Source organism: Silene latifolia, chromosome 9, assembly GCF_048544455.1.
Source record: "Silene latifolia isolate original U9 population chromosome 9, ASM4854445v1, whole genome shotgun sequence".
Taxonomy (NCBI): Eukaryota; Viridiplantae; Streptophyta; class Magnoliopsida; order Caryophyllales; family Caryophyllaceae; genus Silene; species Silene latifolia.
In genome coordinates, this window is record NC_133534.1 from 89,947,805 (window position 1) to 89,970,776 (window position 22,972).

The 22,972-nt window shown below is 33.9% G+C and overlaps 1 protein-coding gene across 1 annotated transcript; it reads right to left on the bottom strand.

Moving 5' to 3' along the window:
• Positions 1-19,338: 19,338 nt before the first annotated feature.
• On the bottom strand, positions 19,339-19,824 carry LOC141601320 (secreted RxLR effector protein 161-like). Its single transcript, XM_074421592.1, has one exon. The coding sequence runs from the start codon at positions 19,822-19,824 to the stop codon at positions 19,339-19,341; it is 486 nt and encodes a 161-aa protein (XP_074277693.1).
• Positions 19,825-22,972: the final 3,148 nt, after the last annotated feature.

The following is a 22,972-nucleotide window of genomic DNA, read 5'->3' on the forward strand; positions in this document are numbered from 1 at the left end:
ATAAGGTTCTTGAGAGGTTCAGCATGACCAACTCCAAGAAGGGGAACCTTCCTATGACGACTGGGATGCCGTTGAGCAAGTCTCAGTCACCCACGACGCCTGAAGGGATAGAGCGCATAAGTAGGGTTCCTTATGCATCTGCAATAGGATCGATCATGTATGCCATGATATTCACACGTCCAGACGTGGCATATGCATTGAGTATGACGAGTCGGTACCAAAAGACTCCAGGTGAAACACACTGGATAGCAGTCAAAAATATCCTCAAGTACCTACGGAGGACTAAGGATTGGGTATTGACTTATGGAGGCGATACTAAGCTATGCGCAACCGGTTACGCAGATGCTAGCTTCCAAACGGATCGAGATGATTCAAAATCCCAGTCCGGGTTCGTCTTCACTCTTAATGGTTCTGCGGTCAGCTGGAAGAGTTCCAAACAGAGTGTTGTAGCAGATTCTACTACTGAATCCGAATACTATGCCGCTTCGGAGGCAGCTAAGGAAGCGATATGGATGCGTCAATTCTTACAAGGGCTTTCGGTAGTTCCTAGTTCGAATGACCCGATCACCATCTATTGTGACAATAGAGGTGCCATCTTCCAGGCTAAGGAGCCAAAGTCTAGCAACAAATCTAGACATGTACTTCGGAAGGCTCACCTGATCCGTGATTACATGGAGCAAGAAGAGATAGTGATTGACAAGATTGCGACGGATGATAAAATCGCAGATCCTCTCACCAAACCGTTGAATTATGCTAAGCATGTAGGGCATGTTAATTCCATGGGAATTAAACATGTTCCTGAGTTGTAGTACTTGATTATGGATTTGATACATTATCTTTTTCATATACTATTTATAACTTCATCGTTTTATATATATAATATTTTGTTTTTCATGTGGGTTGTACTGACAACATTGAACGCCACAAAGTGAACTGAATTACATTATAATTGTTTTGGTCCGTAATCGCTAATGTGAGCTGATAACTCCAGCTATTATATTGTGCAGTCAATTGATGGTGGGTTCAACGAGCCATAAGTCAAACAGTTGACTGATTGATCACAGATGCGAGATTATAATGATACCTCGTAGGACAACTTTTTGTGACAACGTAATGGAGTCCTAATTGTTTAAAAACATTCGGTGCCAGGTCGTGGATAGGACATCCATTGTGTTCCTAGAGTCGATTCTTTTGACTATCGACTGTCTCTTGAGATTAAGGCAGTTTTTGGGTGACTTTGGTTTCTTTCTCACGGTCTGCCGTGAATCGGAGGCTAAGTAGATTTTTTCTGGGTCATTTCATCGTGCTTACATCTGCAGGATTCGAGTTGAGGAAAATATCCAACCCTTATCAGGTATAGTTATTTCTCAGGGCCACTCGAGGAGTTGTAACTGAAATGCATGGCCATGCTCGAATGTAGATTCGTTTATCAGTTAAGTTACTATCTAGTCGGGGAAACCACTCTTGATATTGATCGCTTGTAAAATACGACCTTTGTGAATTCGGATTTGCAAATTGTTTCACATTGAGTGGGAGAAATTTTATAGGATATGAGAATCGGTTATCGCACATACACTTGCGAGGACAAGTGGGAGTTTGTTGGAGCTTGTGTCCTCCACAAATTAGTGTGATAACATTTGTAAATCTCTTACAGGTTCACAAGGGTATACTTCGTATATTTAATCAGTTGATTAACGTTTACCTAATAACGGTTGGCTTGCTAGAAAGTTTGACGTTATTATCATACAGATGGCGGTGATCAACTGGTCCCTAAAGGTCACGCCTATAGGATGTGTTTGAGAAATGTGGTTATAGAAATATAATCATATTGATGCCCCAAATGACTAAAAAGTAAGTCAATGTGTTGATGAGATAATTATTTAATGAAAATTAAATAATATTAGTTGAGACGAATTAACTGTCAATTCGTAAATGAAATATAATAAGTTATATTTAATTAAGTATATGTAATGTTAGCTTGGACGAATTAATCTGTTAATTCGTAATTAAATATAATCAGTTATATTTAATATCAACAAGATGAGTGTGTCATAGTGGTAATATTGAGGGTACACATACCAAGAGGTCATGGGTTCGATCCTCACTAGATGACAATTCAGCACATTTTATCTATTTTTGGAAAGACTAAAAATAAGGAGAATATACTCCTTATTTCGGTCAGTTAGGCCGAAATTAGGAAAGATTTTATTCTTTCCTAATTGACTCAAAATCTCGGTCAGTATAAGAAAGAAAGGGAGAGAATTATTCTACCCTAATTCTTTTTCTTGACCTAACCTCCTCTCTCATCAGAAAAAACACAAAACAACTAAAATTTACAGAAAATTTTAGATCGATTCTAGCACAATCAATAGGGCATATCTCATATCGTCTTGGGTGCAACTGATAGGCGAATATCAATTTTTATATTGTTCTTAGGCCAATTTTGCTAGGACCGAAGGTTAATTCTGAATCCTTTATACTTTGTTTATGTATTTTGTTTATGACTATTGATCATCACTGTTAAATTCGTTATAATCATTCAATATAAAGGGAAGTATACAGATTATTTCCCACATGGTGGGGGTCTATATTGGGGAGCCAATACATGGTCTTGTTCTTCTCAAAGCAAGAGTAGGCATGCATGGTTAGATGGTAGTCTTTTATCATTATGTTTTCCCCTAAGATTAAAACACAATATCAACCCAATATTCCCTCCATTTTTCGGCACACTTAAATAAAATGGGAGGTCCATGTTATTTTTATCATTTGTCAATTTTAACATTTGAAATTGTAATGTATTTTTAACTTATTAAAAATCAACATACTCATAAAATATGTCATATACAAAATCGACTAGTAATTCGTAATTACTTGTACCAAAATGGTTTATCTATTATAAATCACAACATCTTGTATCTATAATAAATCATTCATTCAATCTCAATCCAATATCAATTGTTTCGTAAACAATATTTTTATCTAAGTAATAAAATAATTCAATTACTTAGACCGTATCTAATATAATCGAATTACAATATGACACGTTAATTTTACTCACAATATCACCCGTCAATTTTAAGCAATTTAATTAACTCGTATCGGCATATGATTAATTAAATAATAAATTAAGAGTATTTCCCTATAGGTATGACCTAAGGGGATCAACTGATCACCACCGTCGCACGACAGTAATGTCAAACTCTAGTGAGCCAATCATTACCGATATGTGTGGACCAGTTGACTGTAAAATATTACATCCCACATGTATTCTTAAAATGAGATTTAAACATGTGATCATCATGATCAATAGTTGTGATCGCATTATTGTCAGAGGACACATATTCCAACAATCTCCCACTTGTCCTCGACAAGTGTGCGTCACCAATTCTCTTATCCTATTACTATTTCCCACTCAATGCAAGGTGTCTTTTAGGTCGTACTTGCAAGTGATCATTTCGAGAGTGGTTTCCTCGATCTGGAGAATAATTGATTGACCGGAATTATCCACCATGGATACCTTCCGATCGTGGCCACGCATTTGCAGTTCATTACTCCTCGAGTGGCCTTGAGATATTGTTTTAAACCTGACAAGGGGGTGGACAATTCCTATCGCACTTATTCCCTTAGATTAGCCACAACCATCATAACCCAAAATATGCCCATTTGACCCCATTTACGAAGGTCGTAGTAACACAAATCAAAGTTAATCTGAAACTGTGCCACCTTAGGCGAACAGTCTTTAGTCAAAAGAATCGACTCATTAGAATACTATACTAGCTCTCGCCACGACCAGGCTATATAAATTTGCCAGAACTCTATATGCGGTCATAAGGCCCGACAAAGTGTTCCTAACAGTCTGCCTATGTGATCGACTAGTCATCTCATATGACACTATGGCATTTGAACTTGCCATCAATCGTATCACACTCTAGTCACTTCGAGACGTCACCTCATACAAGTGACTATGGGCGAATACCATGTTAATCCGGGTTCACTTTACCGGGGTTCAATATTGTCTCTACAACCCGTTTGGATGTAACAAAGTATAAAAGGAGTTTTCAGATTTTTAAAAACTCGAACGACAAATGTGATTATCATATGAGTAGTCAATACTTGATTACTACTTCATATCCAATTTAGATCTTGTATGAAGTTGTTCATCTCAATTCAATTGAAATGACATGACCCATCATGTTAAGCCTATGAGAAGGCTTTGGTTAGAAGGTTTTATCAACTTCTTGTACCTTACTCAACCTTACTACATACTCGTTTTCCTTTGTAATGTATACATTTGCATTACAAAACTTTATGAGTACGTGTCGAGATCCAATCAAAACATAGGCCCTCTAGCCTTAGAATAGCTCCCACTGTTTTCACAGTGTGCGGGACTCATCCTTCTTGTAAATCCCATGATTACAAGTGTACTCAATTTCCGTTGTAAATATTTCTCATTGTTCTTTATTGCCTATAACGATTCTAGAAAATCTATTTCTTAAATAACATAGCCACAATGGTATCTTAACCATCCTAACGTGTTTTGATTATGGTGGTGTCGGAAACCATACGCAATCTCAATTGTCAATTGTCACTTGTGTAACACCCTTACACAAAATTGCATCAAAAACACTTTGCATTACATCCTTAATGCTTCTGCAAGCACTCAAGGGTAATCTTCATGGCTTCCTTTGTAACTATTACTTAAATTCGATTTGAAACAATTCATCATACTCAAAGTATATGAAGTGTTATACATCATTTCCTATTTAATTGATTCGGCAGCGGAAGCAAATAGAATCAATCAAATATGTTCAATTCGATTGAACTAGTCATGAACCTCATCAACATAAGACTTCTTATTTGACATTAATATCATGTGGATTTATCTCCATAAATCCGGATATTAAGATGTATTATTTTTCTCCTAGTCTTAAATCATTCCCAATATGTCATCCACATATAAGACTAATTAAAATTTCCGTAACTCCCACTAAACTCCATGTATAAACACAACTTCTCGACTTATCGAGAAAAGTTTTATAACATGATCAAAACATTGATTCCAACTCAATTATGTCCTACTTAAGACTCTCTCTTAAGTTTCACATTATCTTAGGATGGCAAGAATCTACAAAACTCAAGACATGTATTGAATACATTCCTTCTAATTAAAAAGTGGGTTTTAGATTCACTCGCTATATGTATATCATCATAATGAAACACAATCCCTAAGAAGATCCAAATAGACTTAAGCATTTCAACTAGTGCAAAACCCTTTGCTACCAATCAAGCTTTGATATCTAACAATTCACTTGGAATTTATTTTGGATTTTCATGGCACTAAGCCTTGTATTGAGTTGTGACTTAAACACTCTCATGTAAGTCATATGTTCATTACTTTTCGGAAGTAATCAACTTGAATCAAACAATTTCTTTGTAAGTTGCAAGCTCTTTACTTTCTAAAAGTTGCAAGCTCTTTACTTTCTAAAAGTAACACTAATTCATCATCTTCAACAAGTGATGACTTTAACCTCCTAGGTTTTGAAGAAACAACGTCTTACAAAAAATGTCTCATGTAGCCAAGAAAGACCAGTTTATTGTGACATAACATTCTTTGTGGCTCTTTGAATAATTTCTCCCACTCTATCTTCTAGAAATAAACTTGTATTTTAGAAAGAGAGCTTCACGAGCCACAAACCCGTTGTACTCGTGATTATAATAAGGAAAAATGAGCATTTGTTTCTTTTTAAAACTTACAACCATCGTACCCTACCATTTCATATCTCATATGATTCGTTTTAGATTTAGTGGAAAAATAATTTAGACAAAATGATAAAATCCCCAAAAGGATCAAGTAACTCAAAGTAACTTGATTGAAGCCCAAAACATATCGAATAGCGTTTGATTTCTTTATCCAACCACACATTATCCCATAATGTGTGTTAAGAGAGATTAACTTGTGATACTATATCACATTTCATTTGGCTTATATCAAAGTCTTCACTTTGATAATCTCATCACGACTAAATCGTGATTCCTTGAACTCTTTGAACTTCTTCAAAGATTTCTCTATTTACCTTATTAAGTGAACACATTAGCGTCAACTTAAATCGTTGGTAAAAGAAAATGATCAACCTATATTGGATCATTGATTTACAACCTCGATCTCCTTTTCAACCAAAAAGCACGAGACATCTTGCTTTGAATACAAGATACGCATATACCATAAGATCTAATGGTTTCAAGAGTACTTGATAACTCTTTGCGTTCATCATTCCAAAATCTAAGGTTTAATCTTGTGATACCAATTTGAGTCTTCCATCATCTTCATGATGTATCATTCTAGTTTGGTTTAGAATATATATAAACCTTGATAATGGGCTAGCCATACATCAAATCATGGTGTATAGGGTCACAAAAGTGAGACCTCTTTTGTATCTTAACAAGTTTATATTCTTTTTTAGAGTTTATGCACTTAATAGTCACAATTAAGTACAACTATAAACCCTAAACTAGATTGATTACACAATGACTCTATCTCTCTACATTATTTGATGTTAGTCGTCATATTATAATCATCTTATGTGTCGAATACAATGATGAAAACCTCCACTGGTTTCTAATATTGACGAAGTAGTACTAGCAAAATTTATGTTAATCAAATAAACATTTAAAGAAGAAGGTCCCATTAGATGTCCCACAACTAACTTGTTGATTCTTCAATAATTTGGGGTAGTTTCTTTTCTAGCGTCCAACAATTAAGACAATGGAAATCTTATCGGTCGGGATTGATAGGTTTAGTATCGTTATTCTCAATAACTTCACTTTTAACATTACCTTGTATCAATTCCATTCTAATTTTACTTCTTTGAACTTCGTCTTTTCTTAACGTTTTAAGAGAATGCTCCCACTCATTTCAATGAGTCTTTGCTTAGAGAAGCAAAATTGAATTTCATGAAGACTATTCTTCAATTCATTTGTTTAGTCTTAAAACTTTCATTGAAGTGGTTGCGGTATTTTGGTCAATTTTGATTTCAAACAAATCTAGTTACCAAAATGATGTAACGTTTCAAAGTACTTAACTCAATTAAGCATATGAGAAACAATTGTAAGTAGATATGTTAGTCAAGAATCAAATACCCTTTTGATCACAAATAACTTCCATCTATACTCTTAACAAGAGATCCTTACAATGGATAATTCGAGGTTTTAGAAGAAAATTCTTATTTGTCTTTAGTTACGTTGTTTAAATGGAGATTTGAATCAATAATCGAAATGATATCGTATATGAATTGCGGTAAAGAAATAGAACAATATGATAACGGAATAGTGGAAAACTCAACATCTATCGTTTTATTAATACTTGTAAATAACAAGTAAAACATTTACATAGTGACCTCTACCCAACTATGATAAATGATTCCAAGATCCAAATTCATATTAACTTGGGCACGGGGTAGCCGATGAAACCGTTATCAATATAACTCGGTGGATTAACTATTTAATCGATTCTACTTTTAGAACTCTTGGTCGATAAAATTACTCTAATATTTATCTATAGCCCGGAACACATGCGACTACGGTCACCAATACTTCTGTTGAGGTCAATCCAAATTTCAAATAAATGTGCCCATGATCCAAATTCACATTAACTTGGGCACGGGGTAGCCGATGAAACCCTCATCAACATGAATTCGGTGGATAGACATTTATCACCCACTTGCTCTACGTAACAAGGTTTGTACCCCGGGGTGGCCGAGTGCACTCCCTTGCGAAATAGGTTTTCATGGTTTCTACTTTTTGGTAAGGCTAAGTCTCAGTTGTTTATTTTAGCGAGAGGTCATGTCAATTTATTATCTATCACGTTTTAAGTGAAATAAAGCGGTGAACTACGATAATTGTAATTGACACGGTCGATAAACTCGATTAAAATCATAATGTATGTTTTAGTTATGGCGATTTAGCGATGCATGCAACATATAAATAAAATGCAAAGCATAAATTAAAATCCTAGTATGGCCTTCCTAAAATAGTAAATCTAATTTAACCATTACAAATTCGGAAACCAACTCCTTTGGTCCCTTGAACTTCGGTCTTGGCACGCATATCAAGGCAACTCCGTCTTTAATGGCTCTCCGGAATAAATAAATTACATAACAAATTACATAATTTCCTATTATACATTTGTAATTAAAATAAAATATATCTATTAAATTAAAAAACGGTAATACGAGATCACAATAAATTACAACCGAATCGATATTCCCATACATTTCGGGTAATATCAATTAAAAACTAAGGTCATACTAAGTAAAATTACATAATTCAAAAATTACATTAAATAAAATTATGAAAATCATAAATAAAATGAAGCATTATAATATGTATGAACATGCCCAATTTTATGCTAAATCGCCTTTAAGGACCCAATATCGTATATTAATCAGTTTTTACGGATTTACGTGATTCAACCTTTTAAAATCACAATAATTACATAAAATCATATTTATGTACTAGTTAATTACCCTAACCTTCTTAGGACTCAAAATTAGTCTCCACTAACATATTGACAATAATTAACTTATATTTCTCAATATTGTTCATAAAAGGACTTAAAATTACAATATAATGCCATAAACTTCAAATAATCATAAAAATTTTAAATAAATTTGAAATTTGAAATTTTAAAATCATGAACATTCTGGAAAAATACCATGACATGCATAATGTTCAAAAAGTTAGGTTAAAAATTTCGAAATTTATCGAGAAAAACAATGTTGCGGTTTATCGAATTTATCAATTATAACCATTAAAATATGAGAAAAATTATTTTATCAACTTTTCAATTTTAGATCTGAAATATGAGATAAAATGCAACATGTGACGTTTTTTCTTAGTCATGAAGTATGTATTAGCAATTTATACTAATTAAAGTCACTATTTATGTGATTTTTCATCAAAAATTCATAAATCATGCATAAAGACTTTATTATAGCCAATTATTTTACACACATCTTGTATAATTGCATGTGACAACATACTAAATTTCTATGACCAGATTCGAAATATAACTCATATTAACCTATTTTTCAATTTAAATTCGATTTTATAATGCAAAATCCATATTTCGAGCATAAAAACTCATAAAATTATGAAAATTTACAGGTCATCAATACATAATATATGTGAAAACATATCCAAAAATCACTGGAAAAATCGAAGTTTAGCTATTTTTAGTCCAAAAATGACATTTTTATCATAAAATCACATTTTAATGCCATTATTATATAAAATGAACAATAAAAATCCAAAAATTAACCAAAATATCCTAAATACATTTTAGGACCAGAAACTTTAACATGAATAATAAATTTCGTGATATATCATAATAAACACAAATTTATAAGTTTTGTTTGTTAATCGTATAACTCGGAAAAACAATAACCGATTTGCATGCAAACAACCTAAGGCTCATGATACCGCTTGTTAGAAATCTATATCAATCTCATTTATTTACATATTCATATATGTGAGAAATAATTTCGTCATAAAATAATTACAAATCTTAAGCATGCAAACATAAATAGAAGTAAAGAAGAAATCATGTTCCTTACTATGTGATTTCGGTCTTATGGGCACCAACAAGATCTCCTTCTTGTTAGTTCTTGAGCATTCCAAATAATGGATGAACAAAGATTCAAGTATAGAATCTCTCCCAAAAGTGAATACCCAAGGAATACTCTTAAAGACTAAAATAATGTGATCTAGTATTAGTATTAGTCTTACTTAAAATATGACACAAAAATTAATTTTGTTCTCTTGAAAAATCGGTTCAAGAGGAAGTGATTTTGTGTGTTTTTTTTCATCTCTAAAATGTTTCACAAAAAGGTAGAGAATTCATTTTCTTACTCTAGAAAATATTAGGTGAAAAAGAATGAATAATAGAGAAACTCATATGGTTGCACAACACATAGGAAAACCGGTTGGGTGGGGGTCTATATTGGGGAGCCAATGCATGGTCTTGTTCTTCTCAAGGCAAGAGTAGGCATGCATGGCTAGATGGTAGTCTTTTATCATTATGTTTTCCACTAAGATAAAAACACAATATCAACCCAATATTCCCTCCATTTTTCGGCACACTTAAATAAAATGGGAGGTCCATGTTATTTTTATCATTTGTCAATTTTAACATATGTGACATGTTACTTAACATATGAAATTGTAATGTATTTTTAACATATTAAAAATCAACATACTCATAAAATATGTCATATACAAAATCGACTAGTAATTCGTAATTACTTGTACCAAAATGGTTTATCTATTATAAATCACAAGATCTTGTATCTATAATAAATCATTCACTCAATCTCAATTCAATATCAATTGTTTCGTAAACAATAATTTTATCTAAGTAATAAAATAATTCAATTACTTAGACCGTATCTAATATAATCGAATTACAATATGACACGTTAATTTTACTCACAATATCACCCGTCAATTTTAAGCAATTTAATTTACTCGTATCGTCATACGATTAATTAAGTAATCAATTAAGAGTATTTCCCTATAGGTGTGACCTAAGGGGATCAACTGATCACCACCGTCCCACGACAGTAATGTCAAACTCTAGTCAGCCAATCATTACCGATATGTATGGACCAGTTGACTGTAAAATATTACATCCCACATGTATTCTTAAAATGAGATTTAAACATGTGATCATCATGATCAACAGTTGTGATCGCATTATTGTCGGAGGACACATATTCTAACACGGATCACGGCACCGAATTTGATAATCATGCCTTTATTAGATTTTGTAGGTAAAATGGCATTGGATATAATTTTTCTGCACCACGAACCCCACAACAAAATGGTGTTGTTGAACGTATGAATAGAACACTGGAGGATATGGCATGCACTATGTTATTATGTAGTGGTCTACCTCGTAAATTTTAGGCTGAAGCTATTAGTACTGCGTGTTATGTTCATAATCGAGCTTTGATTAGACCTGTCATTAAGAAGATTCCATATGAGCTTCTTAGAGGACGAAAACCTAATATATCTCATTTTCGTTGCTTCGGGAGCAAATGCTTCATCCATAACAATGTCAAAAACCGTTTAAGCTAATTTGATCCCAGAACTGATGAAGCTGTTTTCGTTGGATACTCTAATCATAGTAAAGCATACAAGGTTTTTAATAAAAGAACTTTATGCATCGAGGAAAGTGTTCATGTTTTTTTTATGAGAATAATACGTTTGATAAAGCTGAACAGGATGAGGAAGAAGATATGAACGAACCTGATTTCCGTTTATCTAGAGGTGATCCCCCAGAGCTAGATGAGGAAGACAAAGAAATTGAAGGAGCCAATGATGAACGTGAAAATCCTTCAAATGAAAAGGGAAAGAGAGATGAGGTTATAGTTGATGATACTATAACTTCCTCTCAAAACAAGAACGTGGAAACTGAAGTTATACCTGATGAAGCTATAACTTCAAATCCAAACCAAGATATAGAATCAAGTGTTATACCTGGTTCTACTATAACCCTGGGGTTAAACTCAGGGGGAACACTTCTTGGATCCCAATCATTTGGAGAAGGTGAGCCTAGTTCAAATGACATTGATGCGTCTTCAGTCTCTAAGAAATGGAGATATAAAGACTCTCATCCCATGGAGAACATTCTTGAAAACTTAAGGAGAGGTGTTCAAACTCGTAGAGGATTGAACCATTTTTGTTCTTTCTACTCTTTTCTCTCTACCATTGAACCAACTAACATCAAATAAGCCCAAGCTGAACCAGATTGGATCATTTCTACGCAAGAAGAATTACAACAATTTGAAAGGAATAAAGTGTGCCACTTGGTTCCTAGACCTAAAGATCGATTTGTTATTGGCACCAGATAGGGGTTCAGAAACAAGCTGGATGACACGGGAGTTATTGTATGAAATAAAGCTAGAGTGGTTGTATAAGGGTACAATCAACAAGAAGGGATTTATTATGATGAGACCTTCGCTCTCGTTGCTCGTCTAGAGGCTATCAGATTATTAATAGCCTTTGTAGCTCACAAAGGAATGAAACTATTTCAAATGGACGTTAAGACGGCATTCCTTAACGGTTTTGTAATTGAAGAAGTCTTTGTAGAGCAACCCCCTGGATTTCTGGATAGCAAGTTTCAAAACCACGTTTATAAATTAGATAAAGCATTATATGGTTTGAAACAAGCTCCTCGGGCTTGGTACGACATATTATCTAAATTTCTGCTTGAAAGCAATTTTAAGAGAGGACCTGTTGATAATACCTTGTTCCTAAAAGATGAGGATTTTGATCTATTAGTTGTACAAATTCATCTTGATGATATCATCTTTGGTTCAACTAATGATAAATTGTGCAAGTATTTTTCAGATTTGATGAGCTCAGAATTTGAAATGAGCATGATGGGAGAACTCAAATTCTTCCTTGGACTTCAAATTCAACAAACTAGTGAAGGCATTTTGATCCACCGGCAAAATACATCAAGGAACTAATCAAAAAATTTGGAATGGAAAATTCTCATTCTATGTCCACTCTTATGGTCACAGATAAGAAATTGACATTAGACGAAGATGGTAAGTCTGTCGATGAACCAACTTACCGAGGTATGACTGGTTCACTCCTTTATTTAACTGCTAGTTGTCCAGATATTATGTTTAGTGTATGCGTGTGTGCTCGATTTCAATCGTACCCTAAAGAATCACATATGATAGCAGTTAAAAGAATCTTGAGGTATTTAATTGGTACGTCCAAATTATATCTGTGATATCCTCTTGGGTGTAACATCGATCTCATAGGGTATTCAGATGCAGATTATGCAGGTTGCTCGCTTAATAGAAAAAGTACTTCAGGCATCGCTACGTTTGTTGGACCGTGTATTATAACGCGGGGGTCAAAGAAGCAAAATTCAGTTGCCTTATCTACTGCTGAAGACGAAAATATTGCTGCCGCTTTGGTATGTTCTCAAATTTTATGGCTTAAGCAACAACTATTTGATTATGGTATAGAAGTAGGATGCATTCCTATTTTATGTGATAATACGTGTGCTATAATTATTTCCAAAAACCCAGCACCGCACTCTCGTACTAAGCATATTGATATTCGACACCATTTTCTACGTGACCATGTTGATAAGGAAATATTAAACTTGAATGTTATAGCACAGAAAAACGATGGGCAGATATTTTGACAAAGGCTTTGGCTAGAGAACGTTTTGAGATTTTAAGGTTGGAAATTGGTTTAATTGGTGGCAACTAAACTTGTCATAAATATTTATGATCTTTATGACTGACTAGAAATAGATGAGATTGTATGACTATGTCTGTATTTTCCGCTGCAAGTATACTCGTGTTATATATTATATTATTTTACAAGAAAATTCCGTTTGCTAGTCATATATTTTATGTTTAATCACGAACCAAATTCCTCCTTCACATTGTTTTTGGCCGAAAATCCTATCATATATCTCTACCTTATTTTACCATATTCTATCCCCATGTGACTCACCTAATATCTATCACCATATATTTACCATATCTTATCAAAATATTTACCCTAATACAATACTTCCTAAACAAAAAAAAATAAAAATAAAAAAGGAAGAAAATCTTATCAAAATCCTAACGGACTATAATCACTTCCTTATACACCAAGAGACAATTACGTTTACACCTATTTATACTCCACCTCCCTCACGTCTCCATCACCCTCGCAACTCTCAATTTAAAACTCTCCCACACTCAACCTCACCATATATCATCATCATGTCTCCACCCACAACTCAACTCAACTCACTCTCAACTCGGTCTTCTACTAAGACCGGGTCACCAAAACCACCAAGCAATAAACACAATCAAACCGCAACCACCTCCTCACCTCAACCAAGCCCAAAACCCACCAATCCCGATCATAACCGGGTTGAGACTAGCATCGAGGGAAAGCGCCGTAAGCTTAATAAAGATAAAAAGATGGCTATTGGTGTTAAGGACTCGGTTGAAGAGACATAAATTATTGTTAGCCGTGATGGTCATCAAAGAACATTGTTTCGAGAACATATGCCGAATGCTACAGTGATGGGTCTTGATAAAGTTCATTTTACCAAGGAGGAAAGGACTCAGGTGAATCGTGTTTTGCGATATGGTATCCATGGAGGAGGGTCTTATCCCGAAAGATGGTATACAAAGATGGAAACTTTGCAATTCTTCACCGACTTCTTGACTTTTCAAGAATGGACCAAGATTTGCTCTATGATCGGTCCGGTTTATCCCATTGAGGTAAACCAATATTATGCTTCGGTTTCGGTTAAGAAAAATGTGTTTCATGCAATTGTTAATGAGTCTGAAGTCATAATCTCCATTGACGATTTTCACACTCTGTTTTCCGTCCCTGATGATGGGGTGGAAATTAACCCGAGTGCGGTGTGGGGAGATGTGACCAAGGAAGAGAAGCTTCAAATTAAGCGTTCTTTTGATGATGGTGCTATGGGGTCAAGTAATATGTTGGCGGATTCGTTTTCGCATAAATTAAAATTATTTCTAAATTTTCTATGGAATACGGTGGTTTTAAGGCAAGGGGGCCGTGAGAAATTGTCGAGTTATGATATGGTGTTGGTTTTTAAGTGGCTTGAAGGTGTTAAGGTTAGTCTTCCCCGACTCGTTTTTCATCGTATTATTCAAACAAGTATTTCCGTAACCGAGGACAAATTCTATACTACTTTCGATTTGCCATTCGGTATGTGGATTTATCATTTGTTGGAACATAAAGGAGTTGTTAGTCCAAATAGCTATGGGGTAATGGTTAAAGATGAGATGTGTGATACGCATCTTAAGTTGATGAAAGTGGCCGCGGTTGGGGCCGAGTTAATTTTTCTTTCAAAAGGAAGTGTGGTGGAAAAGTCATCGGATGTGTTGGTAGCCGTGGAACAAAAATTGGATTCGTTTATAACGAGTATTTGTGAAAAAATGGATGTTCAAAATAAGTTGATTGCGGAGTTAGTGGCAGGTATAGCAAAGGAGAAGGTTTTGGCTCCGATTTCTAATGATGTGGGTACTGCCGATGTCCTCCCCTACTTTCGTCGGTTAGAAGGACGTGTTGAGACTACGGCTAGAGATGCGGATAGAGCAGCTTGTGAGTGTGTCCGTCAATCTCACTTAATGGCAAACTTGGCAAGTCAAGGCGGCGCTACTTGGCGAGAAGGGAAAGCTATGCATGCGGAGATGGAGCTTATTTTCGAGGCGACAAAAGCTTTGTCGTTGAAAGTGCTTAATTTTGAGACGTGTCTCACGGCACAAGCAAATTATATCCAGTCTTGCTTTGATCGTCTTGATTCCCTTGAGTTTAGGACTCGTCCCGGTTATGTGAACCCCAATTTTATGAAACACAACATTCCTTAAACCCGTCCTAATCCTACTCCTTGCTCCATTTCATTTTGCTCCTTTAAACTTGTATGTCTATTCGACCCATTTTTGCTTATACTCTATTCGGCCCATTGGCATATTTTTTTTATTCGGCCCATAGATTTGTATTATGCATGCTTATCGTAGATTTGTTTCTCGTTCTATAATTTGTGTTTGCATGTTTATTTCTTTCCTCGGTCTTTATTATTCTAGTTGTTTTATGTCTTGTTCTTGCCTTTTCGATGTGTCAAGAGGGGGAAGAAATGACCGTGACTTAAGCATTTGCCTAATCTTGCCCCTTGTCAGAACCTTTAATCTCTTAAGGAACTTAGATGTTATAACTTTAAATATAAGTAGATTGTTCTTGCGTTCGACTGACTATAATGTTTGTAGTATTATGTTGAGGGGGACTCGTACTTAGTCAAAAATTGTAAGAGACTTGTCATCATCAAAAAGGGGGAATTTGTTGGACCATATAGTTATATGATATGTTTTGATAATGACAAGTGTGCTTTATAATGTATATACTCGTTTCTCGTGATCGTTTGTTAGTCTTTACTAGATTTAATAAAGGTTACAATAATAGCAAGCAATGTTACAGCATTCGTGGCTATAACTTTGAAGATTTGTGAAGCATCATTGAAGTAATGTTATTGCTTCTTGAGCTATAACATTGAAGATTCTTAAAGCATTATTGTGACTACTTCAATCACAAGTATGATGCTCACTCAAGCAAAAGGCATGATCAAGTCTATAAGAAGCTCAGGATGAAGAGCTTATGAACAAGATGAAGAGATGATCCGACTACTGAAGATCTCCAGGAAGATTAGCTAGTATAGGACATCATCTAATAACGGTATCTTTGGAAGTAATATTGGGAAGGTATAGTTATAGCTATTTCACCTATAACTTTACTTACCAAGCTTAATGTTATAGTAATTTGTTATATAACTTTAGGTTGTAATTTGAAAGCACGATTTTAGGGTTTTAAAATCAATTTTCGAAAGTTCAAATCCTTTATATATTTTCGAAAATATGTGTGTGTATGATTGAAATGAGATACGAGCTTAATTAAGTTGAATAATTTATATTTACCTTATTGGTTAGTAAAACGACTTATGGGTCGTCATGCTACCTAGGGTTTGCTAAATTATCCAAACTTAAACCCTAATCCACACTCTTTATTTCGACTAGGGTTCCGAATGAGTTAGGCTTATGAGTCGTCTCTCATATCGAGTATACTCCTTGCACAAGTAATCTACTAGGTTAAATCTAGAAAAGATTGTCATAAGATATTTTTATATATTAAACAATTATTTAGATTTATTCTATTTTACTTAATTGAAATATTTTATGGATTAAATTAAACAAAGATAAGTTTTGTTTCTTATGAAACAATTAATCATGCCTCACGGCACTATTAGGGTTTTCGATCAAACCCTAGTTATCTCCTATACTATATATACACATGTGCTTCCTTATTTCAAAATAACTTTTCACGATATTAAAATTCCTTTGCAAACAAATAGAATCAAATTCTTAATCGAATAATTTATTTGTTTTTGCAATTCGAAAATCTTTACGAAAAGTCGTGCTTCAAATTTGCTTATTATTCCGTAAAATTACGTTATTAGTGTAAGTCCTAGACCCCTAATTAGAATCTTCAAATTAGTAACTAAATAACTTTTTATTTAGTCTTAAGATGATCTAGTTACATGCATGAAAATAATTTGATCTAATATGCCAAGATTACGAAGAAAAATTCCTTACATTATTAATTTGGCTATAAGAACAACTATAATAGTTATCTTATGGAGCTTCTACATGCAAGATGATCCTCCTCCTAGTACCCAAAATAGAGTACCTCCTTTGGATGCACCCAAGAATTTACCCAAAATACTAATTATATTATTAACTAGATAATATAAGAAGTAATATGTATTTATACCATCTCACTAAATATTATTACCTTAATAATCTTTTTAGTATTAGTTTATGAGCGTGTTTTTAGATGAAGATATGAAGAAAATTTTGAAGAAAAAGATGATCCTATAAGGGCTGTCAATATGGACCAAATTTTTCTCTAAATTTTCCAACAACCATTCATGTGGAAATGTTAGGTATTTATAGGAAATCAAATGTAAAGAAATGATAGGAACATTTCTTAGTAGAGGTGCCACTTGTACACTCACATGAGTGTGTAAGTGGAAAAAATTGGTCCACTTGGGCCTTTTACAGGTCTATTCCGACTTCGGACATTTGTCCCACAAATGCTTATAAGTCTTATATTTAATTATCTTATATAATAAAATATAAATATTAATGCGATATCATGTCAAATAAAATATCACACACTTAACCATTAAGTCAATTTGACAATTGTACTAATATACAATTTGTCTTACAAGACCCACTTAGCTAATATTACAAGTCTTTGTAACTTATATTAGCTAATTACCTCCTCCTCACAATATATAGATGCGTAACATATTAATATTAATACATTATTAATAAATAATGCAAATTTAGTCAATTAACTTTAATTACTAAATTTTATTTCATCAAATACGATATTATATGTATTGCTTAATTATCGCATAATTAACAATAAATATAAATTCCACGTCATATAAAACACACTTGACTACTATTAGTCTATATATATATACAAGAACTAATAAATATGTATCAAATAAAAGTAGTTTATCTATTTGGGCTCCTTCCTATAGGTGTGACCTAAAGGGATCATCTGATCACCACCGTCATACGACAGTAACGTCAAACTCTAGTCGGCCAATCGTTACCAATTTACGTTGACCAGCTGACAAATATAAATTATATCCCAGGTGTATTTCTTATATGAGATTTATTAAGTAAACGCACTATTGTGGAGGACACCTACTCCAACAATCTCCCACTTGTCGGATACAAGTGTGCATTACTGATTCTCTTGTCAAAAATATATCCCACTCAATGCAAGAAGTCTTTAGGTCGTACTTGCACACGATCATATCTCGAGTGGTTTCCTCAATTGGGAGAGTAACTGTCTGACCGGAGAATCTACCATAGATCTACTCTGAGCGTGGCCACACATTTTCAGTCACTACTCCTCAAGTGGCCCTGAGATTTAAAAACCCAGACGTGGGCGGACAATTCCTAATACCCTATTTTCTTTGTTCAGCCACAGATCACAATGACCAAGAAAATTCCCTTCAGCCTCCTTTTACGGCGTGACTTAGGACAAGAACCAAAGTCAATCGGAAACTATAATAACTCAGACAAATAATCACTAGTCAAAAGAACCAACTCAATAAGAAATACTATAGAAGTTCTCGCCACGACCAGGCCAAAAGAACCATATAAGCGGTCACTGTCTGACAGAGTGTCTCACAGTTTGCCTATGTGAACGACCAGTCATCATATGATCCCATGGTTGTCGAACTCACCATCAATCGACTCACAATCTAGTCACTCCGAGACGTCACCTCATTAAGTAACTAGGAACCAAAATACAATGTTAATCGAGTTCACTTTGATAGGGTTCAACATTGTCACTACAACCTATTCGGATAAAACAAAGTATTTAATTCAGATAAAACTGAATAAGAGAGTTTTACATATTAAAACTCAAACGATAAATGCAATTATCATATAAGAAATAATTGATACAATATCTAATTATTACATATCATATAATTTACAACAGTTCCTTCATTCGCCTAAGCCCCATAGAATTAACATGACTATCATGTTTAGCTTGAGACAATGGTTTGGTTAACGGATCAGCAACATTTTGATTTGTCCCAACCTTACAAACCGTTATTTCCTTCCTTTCTACGAAATCTCTAATTACATGAAATTTTCTAAGTACATGTCTAGATTTGTTACTAAACTTGGGTTGTTCAGCTTAAAAAATTGCCCCACTGTTATCAAAACAGATTGTGATAGGACCCGCAGCAGACGGAACTACCTTTAGTCCCTCCAAGAATTGCCGAATCCATACAACTTCTTTTACAGCTTCAGATGCTGCAATGTACTCAGCCTCCGTTGTAGAATCTGCGGTAACTGACTCTTTAAAACTTCTCCAGCACACCGCTCCTCCATTTACCAAAAATACAAAATCAGCCCGAGATTTTAAATCATCTCTGTCTATTTGAAAACTGGCATCTGTGTAACCATTTACACATAACTCAGTATGCCCCCCAAACACCAAGAATAAATCTTTAGTCCTTCTCAAGTACCTAAGAATATTCTTCACGGCTATCCAGTGACTCTCACCTAGATTCTTTTGATAGCGACTCGTCATAATCAAAGCATACGATACATCGGGACGTGTAAACATCATGGCATACATGATTGATCCAATAACGGAAGCATACGGGATCAGAATCATGCGTTCAATATCTTTAGGTTCAGTAGGACACTATGACTTGCTCAAAGTGATCCCACTACCCATTGGTACATATCCTCTCTTAGAATTTTTCATATTGAAACGTTCAAGAATCTTATCTATATAAGCCTCTTGACTCAAAGCCAATATCCTTTTGGATCTATCTCTATAGATTCGGATACCTAAGATGCATTGCGCTTCTCTTATGTCTTTCATTTGAAAAAGACTTACCAAACACTCCTTCACAGAAGTGAGCATTGGAACATCATTCCCAATGAGTAGTATGTCATCTACATACAAGACAAGGTAAACCACTTTACTCCCACTAAACTTCATGTATAAACACGGTTCCTCAATACTTCGAGTGAATCCGTTTTGTTTGATAACATGATCGAATCGGTGATTCCAACTCCTTGATGCTTGCTTAAGGCCAAATATAGATCTCTTAAGTTTGCATACTTTGTTAGGATTTTTAGGATTCACAAAACCTTCAGGATGTGTCATATACACTTCCTCGTCGAGAAACCCGTTCAGGAAGGCGGTCTTGACATCCATTTGCCATATCTCATAATCAGCAAATGCAGCAACTGCTAACCTAGTGCTAACGGATCTAAGCATAGAAACTAGTGCAAAAGTTTCGTCATAGTGTAAACCATGAACCTGAGTGAAACCTTTCGCAACCAATCTAACTTTGTAAACATGTTTATGTTCATCCATGCCGATTTTTATCTTAAAGATCCACTTACACTGAAGAGGTCGTACATCTTTTGGTAAGTCAACCAGGTAGCATATCTAATTTTCGTACATGGAATCCATTTCGGATTTCATGGCCTCAAGCCATTGTTTGGAATTAGGACTAGAGATAGCCGCTTTGTAGGTTGCAGGTTTGTTACTTTCTAAAAGTAATTTTGGAATATGTGTCCTCCGACAATAATGCGATCACAATTGTCGATCATATTGATCACATATTTAAATCTCATAACAAGAATACGGAAGGGACGTGAAACCATTTTTCCTTACTCTTATTCTAGTTTTGCATGCATAAGATCTTTAAGTTTGTATGACTAAAACTTTAAACCAAAATATGTGATATTTAAAATATGATTTCCAACAAGTGGTATCAGAGCATTATCGTTGTTGCATGCAAGATCGGGTTAGTTTTTCCGAGTTAATTTAATTATCATATAAAACTTGTTATTTAGGATTTATGAAGATAAATCATGAAATAATTTTGCATGTTAAAAATTTCTGGTCCTAAGTGAATTTTAGGACATTTTGGTTTATTTATGGATTTTTATTGTTCATTTTATATATTATTGGCATTAAAATGTGATTTTTATGATAAAAATGTCATTTTTGGACGAAAAATAGCTAAACTTCGAGTTTTTCAGTGGTTTTTGGATATGTTTTCACATATATTATCCACTGATGGCCTTTAAATTGACATGATAAAATAAGTTGTTTTGCTCGAAATATGGATTTTTCAAGTTCAAATGGTATTTAAATGGGTAAATAGGTTAATATGAGTTATATTTCGAATCTGGTCATGGAAATTTAGTATGTTGTCACATGCAAGTTTACAAGATGTGTGTAAAATATTTGGCTATAATGAAGTCTTTATGCATGATTTATGAATTTTTGTTGAAAAATCACATAAATAGTGACTTTAATAAGTAAAAATGCTAAAACATACTTCATGACTAAGGAAAAACGTCACATGTTGCATTTTATCATATATTTCAGATCTAAAAGTGAAAAGTTGGTATAAATAATTTTTCTCATATTTTTATGGTGATAATTGTTAAAATCGATAAACCGCAACATTGTTTTTCTCGATAAATTTTCGAACATTTTAACCTTAGTTTTGAACATTATGAGTTTCATGGTATTTTTCCAGAATGTTCATGAGTTTAAATTTCAAAATTTTAAATTATTTTAGATTTTTATGATTTAATTTGAAGTTTATGGCATAATTTTGTATTTTAGGTTCATTTATGAACAATATTAAGAAATATAGGTTAATTATTGTCAAATGTTATTGGAGACTAATTTTGAGTCCTAATATGGTTAGGGTAATTAACTTGAACATAAATATGATTTTATGTAATTATTGTGATTTAAAAAGGTTAAATCACGCAAATCCATAAAAAAACGATTAATATACGATATTGGCTCTTTAAAGGAGATTTAGCATAAAATTTGGCATGTTCATACATATTATAATGCTGCATTTTACTTATGATTGTCATATTTTATTTTTATGTAATTTTTGAATTATGTAATTTTACTTAGTATGGCCTTAGTTTTAATTGATATTACCCGAAATGTATGGGAATATCGATTCGGTTGTAATTATTGTGATCTCGTATCACCGTTTTGTAATTTAATAGATTTATTTTTATTTTTAATTACAAATGTATAATAGGAAATTATGTAATTTATTATGTAATTTATTTATTCCGGAGTTCCTTGAAGACGGTGCCATTCGAAAAGGCGATCCATCAAAGAAAGTGTTGCCTTGAAATGCGTGCCAAGACCAAAGTTCAAGGGACCAAAGGAGTTGGTTTCTGAATTTGTAATAGTTTATTAGATTTACTATTTTAGGAAGGCCATACTAGGATTTTATCTTTATGCTTTGCATTTTATTTGTATGTTGCATTGATCGCTAAATCGCCATAACTAAACATGCATTTTAAATCGAGTTTATCGACCGTGTCAATTACAATTATCGTAGTTCACCGCTTTAGTTCACTTAAAACGTGATAGATAATAAATTGACATGACCTCTCGCTAAAATAAACAATTGAGACTTAGCCTTACCAAAAAATAGAAACCATGAAAACCAATTTCATGAGGGAGTGCACTCGGCCCTACCAGGGTACAAACCTTGTTACGTAGGGGAAGTGGGTGATAAATGTCTACCCATCGAATTTATAAAGATAAGGGTTATATTCGGCTTTACCGATGCCCAAGTTGATGTAAATTTGGATCATGGACACATTTATTCGAAATTTGGGTTGAACTTAACGAAAGTATTCTCGACGGTTGCCGGATGTGTTTCGGGCTAAAGATAAATATTAATGTAATTTTATCGACCAAGAGTTCTAAAAGTAGAATCAATTAAAGAGTTAATCCACAGAGTTATATTGAT

Excerpts from the sequence above, each read along its gene's own strand:
- LOC141601320 (XM_074421592.1), bottom strand. The coding sequence starts at position 19,824 with ATGATTCTGATCCCGTATGCTTCCGTTATTGGATCAATCATGTATGCC.